The sequence below is a fragment of the Danio rerio genome, chromosome 17 (assembly GCF_049306965.1).
Source record: "Danio rerio strain Tuebingen ecotype United States chromosome 17, GRCz12tu, whole genome shotgun sequence".
NCBI lineage: Eukaryota > Metazoa > Chordata > Actinopteri > Cypriniformes > Danionidae > Danio > Danio rerio.
In genome coordinates, this window is record NC_133192.1 from 1437670 (window position 1) to 1445000 (window position 7331).

Genomic DNA, 7331 nt, shown 5'->3' on the forward strand with positions numbered 1-7331 from the left:
AACAGGAACCAACCAACACAAGCAGTGAACTGACGCTGTGACACGATACCTGATAAATTCAAAAGCCCGAAGAGTCGTTAAAGAGACAAGATTTAATAAATATCACGTTTAACAACTATAGTGAGACACCATCTTTATCCCTGCTGGATAGCTGAACCCGGAGCTGAAGCTACACACTAATGGGCGGGGTCAAGGCGAGCCAATCAGAATATCTGCTGAGGTTTTCACTCACTCATAGACTGCAAGGCAGGGCAAGTTTATTTCTATAGCATATTTCATACACAGTGGCTATTCAAAGTGCTTTACAGAAACGGGAATATAAGAGAAACGTATAAGAAAATAAAAACAATTAACAAAAAGGATTAAAAACAGATTAAAATGTGTTAAAACCAGTTATAAAAGAAAAGAAAATCATAATAGTGCGATCTGTCAGACGCAGCACAGTGCTCATTCAGTAAAGGCACAGCTAAACAGATGTGTGTTCAGTCTTGATTTGAATGTGCCTAATGTTGGAGCACATCTGATCATTTCTGGAAGCTGATTCCAGCAGCGAGGGGTGCTGTTAGTAGCTGAAAGCTGATTCACCCTGCTTTGACGGAACTTGTGGAATTTCTAGTTTATAAGATCCTAAAGATCTGAGTGATCTGTTGGGTTTGTATTCAGTCAGCATATCTGTGATGTATTTAGGTCCTAGGCCATTTAGTAATAATACTTTAAAATCTATTCTGAATGTAACTGGCAGCCAGTGTAAAGACCTGAGGACAGGTGTGATGTGCTCTGATTTTCTGGTTCTGGTTAGAATTCTGGCTGCAGCGTTCTGGATGAGCTGCAACTGTCTGACTGTCTTTTTGGGAAGACCAGTGAGGAGTCCATTACAGTAATCCACCCTGCTGCTGATAAAAGCATGAACAAGTTTCTCTGAGTCCTCATTGGAAACAAAGCATCTGATTCTTGCTATGTTTTTGAGATGATAGTATGCTGATTTACTGACTGCTTTGACATGATTATTTAAACTCAGATCTGACTCCAGAGTCACACCAAGATTCTTCACCTTATTTTTTGTTGTTTGACAAGTTCAAAAAGCCACAAATTTTACTTTGCTTAATTTTAGAAGCTTTGCTGACTTTAAAATGTCCATACCAGTGTGTTCTATTAATAATACTGAACATTACATTTAAATTATTTACACAAATAAATATGGGGAAAAAGTGGAACATCTTGAAAAAAATGCATTTATATTCAGAGTATTAAAATTTGATCAGGTATGTTGAGCTCCATTAAATACAGAGCACTAATACATTTTAATATTTAATAATTAATTAGCCCTATAACATAACACAGATACATTATAATTTTTATAGGCTATAGTGGTTTTATTCAGGGTGTATACAATTTAGTTTCTTTTAATCATCCAGTTATGAACCAATGTGAGTAAGAGGTCCACTGCAGAGCTCATCCAGCTGTCATTAGTGTAACAGGAGTGAAACTCTGAGAACTCGCTGATGTGATGACAGCTCTATTCATTCTTATTGCAGCACTTTTTGCTTTTTAATTTTAATATGTTTGTTTGCCATGCTGCAAAGAGGACCGTCTGATATTTGTACAATGCAAAGTGTAAAGCCTGTGGAAAGTGTCGCACTTTGGACGAGGTGCAATGTTGTGCCGTGTCTTTAAAATGCTATTTGTTCCCTATAAGTGAAGCCTGCGCAGAGAGGCGCGCACTCCGCAGCACCCAGCTGATCGATTACTTAGGAACGCAAGCCATAAACAGGGTAGTGCTTCCAGCCTCCGATAATGTTCTTATTGATCATGTATTTTAACTGAAATATTGTCAGTCAAACCTGAGCATTCATTTAGTTGTTTAGCGTAAAATAGGTAAGCGTAAGTGAAAGGTAAACGCCGTCAGGTGCAGCAGACAAACGCCAAAAATCACAGGAAGTGCCCGGCCAGAAGCGCTTATTCAATAAAAGTCCCTGTCCACGGAGGCGGGCCGCTGCGCTTCTTTTCCTGTTTCACGAAAGTGTCAACTGCATTTAAATGACATAAGCATAAAGCTTAATTTTTGCAGTACTTTTGAGCTCAAATTATAATAAAAATATATTAACCTTCAGAATGATGCGGGACACAAAATTCATCCATGTGGGCTCATTGATTACCCCTTATCTAAATTTTTTTGCGGCCCCCCTAGCGCCATCTGGCGGCCCCCTGTTTGAAAACCCCTGTCTTAGATCATTTAAGCGAGGTACGAAGAACGGACCCCAGAACAATTCAATTCAAAATGCCCAAAATTAATAAAAAAATAAAACAGACCCTTAACCGTGTTTTCCACATAAACAGTGGTGCACAAGCAAAGCACTTCTCTAGAGACCACTGTTATGCAAATGACATCCATGCATGCATAAATAATAGTGTCAATGTTTCCCACCTGAACAGTGGTGCACAAGCATCTGAGCGCCTCCTGTGTGCTGCTGGACGCTCGCGGGGACGTGCGGCTCTCCGACTATAGCTTGTGCAAGCGTCTGTCGGACGTGTGTAAGGAGGACATCTTCGAGCAGAGTCACGTGCGCTTCAGCGAGGACGCTCTGCCGGCGCGGGCGGGTAAGAAAGGGGACGTGTGGAGCTTCGGGTTGCTGCTGCTGGCGCTCGCCGTGGGCCGAGAGGTCAAGGAGTATCCGCTGACGGTTCCTGACACGCTGCCTGCAGACCTCAGAGACTTCCTTAACAGGTCAGGGGTCAGCTAAGGTCATAATATAATTCATACATTTAAACAAGTGAAATACATGTGCATTGCTCTCCTTCATTATTCATCATTCATTCATTGTTTATTAGTCATTTGCTTCAATCATTGAATCTTAAAGGCGGTGGAGTGTGTCAGGATGGTAATGCACCAATCCGACTGGTTTGACGAAGATTAAAGTGAAGTTGAACATCTCCCATGGCCTGCACAGTACCCAGAACTAAACATTATCGAGCACTTTGGGGTGTTTTGGAGGAGCGAGTCGGGAAATGTTTTCATGTAGTGACCTGAACACTATTCTGACAGAAGAACGGCTCAAAATCCCTCAGGCCACTGTGCAGGACTCATTCCCGAGACCAGCTGATGCTGTATTGGCTGCAAAAGAAGGCTCTGCACACCATACCTTTCAGGCCTTTCAGTTTCATTGTCCAACTGATATGTGCATGTGTGTATTGCATATAGATAGTAAAAATATAACACACACACACACACACACACACACGTCAAAACTAACTTTTATTTTGGATGCATTACATTTTTGCCCAGCACAACTCAAGATGCATTCTTGTATTTTCATACCAGGAGAGTGATGTAGATCTAGCAGTCGATGGTGAACCATACTCCATAATTGACACATGTCATGATTGTTGTGTGTGTTGTTTTTTTGCAGGTGTGTGTGTCTGGATGACGCTGACCGCTGGCACACTCATCAGCTGCTGGATCATCCGTTCCTCAGGCCTCCATCACCCAAGAGTCTGCCACCCTGCCGGGAGTCCAGTCCAGAGGGTCAGACTGACATATTATACATACCTTTAATAGTAGCACTTAACTTGAAGGGGTGTTCATAAGACTGTAATGAAACCTTTATAATCATGATATGACACAATAAGAATGTGAATGAGGTTTTATGCATGCATTAGGTGTCATTAGCTCAGATGCTGTTTTAAATTCAAAGATGGCAACTTGACATACAGATAAAGTCAGATATATTCGTCCTCCTGTGAATGTTTTTTACTTCAATTATTTCCCAAATGATGTTGAACAGATTCAGGAATTGTTCACAGTATTTCCTCTAATATTTGTTCTTCTGGAGAAAGTCTTATTTGTTTTATTTCGGCTAGAATAAAAGCAGTTTTTAATAGTTTTAAAGCAATTATACGGTCAATATTATTGGCCCCTTCAGCAATATTAGTGTTGGATTGACTCCAAAACAAACCACTGTTATACAATGACTTGCCTAATTACCCTAACTTTACCCTAATTACCCTAGTGAAGCCTTTACATGTCACTTTAAGCTTAATAAAAGTGTCTTGAAGAACATCTAGTCTAATATTATATACTGTCATTATAGTAAAGAAAATAAATCAGTTATTAGAGATGAGTTATTAACACTATTATGATTAGAAATGTGCTGGAAAACATAATTCAGGAGGGCTAATGATTCAGACTATAAACAAATGCATCACAACCTGTTTTTGTCTTTGTCTTGTCAAGAACATAACTTGTCATAAATCTGTCATAAACATGACTTGTCACAAAGCCATTATATTACATGTCAGGAATTTTATTACAGCATCAATAATATTTTATTGACCTTATTACCACATCGACTATCATTAAATGTCATTAAATATAATAAAATAAAATAAATAAAAACTATTTGAAAGCGTAATGACACTTTTTTTTTTTAAGACGAATACAGTTTGTTCCACAAAACAAATTAAGAAAAAACCATTCATGACGCAGTTAAAATGGCCTTATAACAATCATGTTTATGACAGGTTTATGACAAGTTTTGTCACAAAGACAAAAACAGGTTGTGATGTCAAGTGTCAGGTTTATTTCAAGTTGTCATAACAATGCCATATTTTGGGACTTGTGCATGGATGGATTTGCTCTTCAGTGTTTGGACTGAACTGAACTTCAGCTCTGAAAACTGGACTGACACATTTTCAGTTTACTAGACCTTCTGTGTTCACGATCTACATTGAAGAAGCGCTGGAGAAATAAAGATGAAATGAATTGAATATTTGTATTTAAAATGTCCTAACTGAATGACACTTAATAGCCATGTTTCCACTATTGCGTATAAAGTGAGCTTACCAGGGTGAGCCAGGGCCAGTCACGTTTCCACTGTCACTTCCAGGGCCTGATTGGGCCAAAGCGGGGCTTCCTCTGGGCCAGCGGCCGGCCTTTTCAGCCAGCCAAAAAGGGCCAGCTGGGGCTTCAGGGCAGAGTGAAAGGGGAGGCATACTTCGCCCAAGTCTGGTAAAGATGGTGCTCCGCCATTACACTAGTTTTCTGATCGCGCACGAGTACATGCACCAAAATAATAAATAAACAAATAAATAAATTAATAAATAAATAAATAAATAAATAAAGGAAAGAAAACCATATAGCTGGTTAGTTCAAAATATTCCATAAAACACTGTATAGGCTAGGGGATATTCTGCGTATGATCGCCCCTATTTTTCCCTTTTTAAATGTAAGACTGTTGCATACAATAATAAAGTAGTTTTCATTTGTTAATTGACGTTTCCTTGCTGCGTCCTCCTTGATGTTTCAATAATGCATAATAATCTTTACACCATATTGTATTTAGACAGGAAGCAAAGTTGGAGAGAGAGAGAGAGAGAGAGAGAGAGAGAGTGGGGGTAGGGAAATGTCCTCGAGCCGGGATTCGAACACGAGACGCCCTGACTTGCTACTGCACCATATGTCGGCGCACTAACCACTAGGCTATTTCACCAAAATTAACAGATAATTTCTGTGGTTTTATATTAAAGATGGTTCGCTGGGTCATCCCTCCATTAATGGTGAGACCTCTCGATGCACGATGCCAACAGTCGGTCGGTGAGTAAACATATAATGAATGAGAACACACAGGCCTGTGCGTATAGACATATGATGTGCTGCTGTGCAGTAATGCGTTATCTGTTTGTGTCGGTTGTCTTCATTTTAATAGTTTGGTGATGACGTGATGGTGTGCTTTATCTGCCTGATTCCCGCTGAAGTGGGCGGGTTGTGTGACGTTTGATTTGGGGGATGTTCTGGGGGCCCGACAGTGGAAACGTGACGATTTCGGCCTCACTGCTCAACCTGCCTGGCGATTAGCACAGCCCGGCCCGATAAAAGCCCTGGCTCGCACTGGCCCGACAGTGGAAATGCGGCTTATGACAGTTTTTATAAGAATCCATATAATCTCATTCACATTCATGATGTGTCTTATCGTGATTATAAGGGTTTCATGGCAGTCTTATGAACACCCCTTCGAATCAAGTGTTTAATTACTCATTTTGATTCCCTCATTTGCATTATAGTCTACTCAGCTGTTGTACACTATATAGCGATTAGTGAACATCTTCTTCTGCTGTGTTTCAGACACCGGTGTAGATTTCGCCTCCACCGTGGTGCCGCGCAGCCTGCTCCTCAGCGCCCCCTTCAGTACAGAGGTGCAGAAACAGTTTTCCAGATACTATAATGAGTTCTCGGAGCTGCAGCTGCTGGGAAAAGGAGCCTTCGGGGCTGTTATTAAGGTCAGTCCTACTCTGAGCTGTGTGTGTGTGTGTGTGTGTGTGTGTGTGTGTGTGTGTGTGTGTGTGTACGTCAAAGGCAAAGGGAACCTTATTGTCAGTCAGTCTTTCAGGCTCAGGGTTTTGTTGATGCGATTCCTTAGTTCTGTTTTCCTGCCTGTCGTTTCTTTATTAGTTTCATCTGTGTTACACTTCTGTATGCGTTCAGTTCCCTTAGTCCTTTAGTATTTATACCCCTTATGCAGAGTTCAGACTGCGTGATTTTAGCCCTGATTTTGACTCGCCGACAGGTTTTGAGAAATTGCAGACAAATGCCTGAAATCACAGGCAAATCGCTGCTCGTGCACGTGAGTGACAATCACACAGTGTGAACGATCAAAGACGCGATCTGAGAGAATCGCAGATGAGTCGCCGATGCCTGCGAGATATTTGGCGTTGATTCAAATCATCCCATGTGAAATGAGTTTTGACTGAAAATAACATCAGCGATCGCCTACAGCCAATGAGAGAGCGGCATTCACTTGTGTGTGTGTGTGTGTGCGCCTGCAGGCCAGCGGGAGGTTGGGGGAGAAGTTAAAAGCGCTCATTTTCGGTTTATTTGGACCCACGCAATAGAGGAAAAACTAGTGGAGGTTTGACGTTACATACATACATACGTTACATACAGAAAAAAAAAATTGTTTATTATCAACTTAAGTTGAGGAGAAATGGCTAATTCCCTTTAAACCAGGTGAGCAAACATGTACATGTTCTACCCCATTAAAGGCTTCTTTCTCATTATGTAGTTAATAACAAAAGATATACGACGTGTTTTTGGCTGTGAGATGTAGTTTGGACGAAGTTGTCGGCGATTCTTCCTATAGTAAAGTCATGCAATGTGAAAGTCCCTGTCACTGATCCATCTTGCAGTATAAACAAAGCAGCGACGAAACGCTAGCCCAGATAGTCATGCAGTGTGAAAACATCTGTGACACGACTACTTTGAAAATCATGCAGTCTGAACTCGGCATTAGTTTGGTGTCTGGTCTTGCTTGTCATTCCGGTGTTTTCATTATACATTA

At 40.9% G+C, this 7331-nt stretch overlaps 1 protein-coding gene across 4 annotated transcripts in view; it reads left to right on the forward strand.

Annotated features, from left to right (window-relative positions):
• The window catches only part of eif2ak4 (eukaryotic translation initiation factor 2 alpha kinase 4), a 113202-nt gene that overhangs the window by 35037 nt on the left and 70834 nt on the right, over positions 1 to 7331 (forward strand). For all 4 annotated transcript variants that reach the window (XM_073927947.1, XM_073927948.1, XM_073927945.1 and 1 more), the window contains exons 10-12: positions 2434 to 2725; positions 3408 to 3523; positions 6119 to 6273. Coding sequence is in view for 2 of the 4 variants with exons in the window: in XM_073927945.1 (XP_073784046.1) it covers positions 2434 to 2725; positions 3408 to 3523; positions 6119 to 6273 (563 nt within the window). In the remaining 2 variants the exon portion in view is untranslated. The remainder of the gene's footprint in view (positions 1 to 2433; positions 2726 to 3407; positions 3524 to 6118; positions 6274 to 7331) is intronic.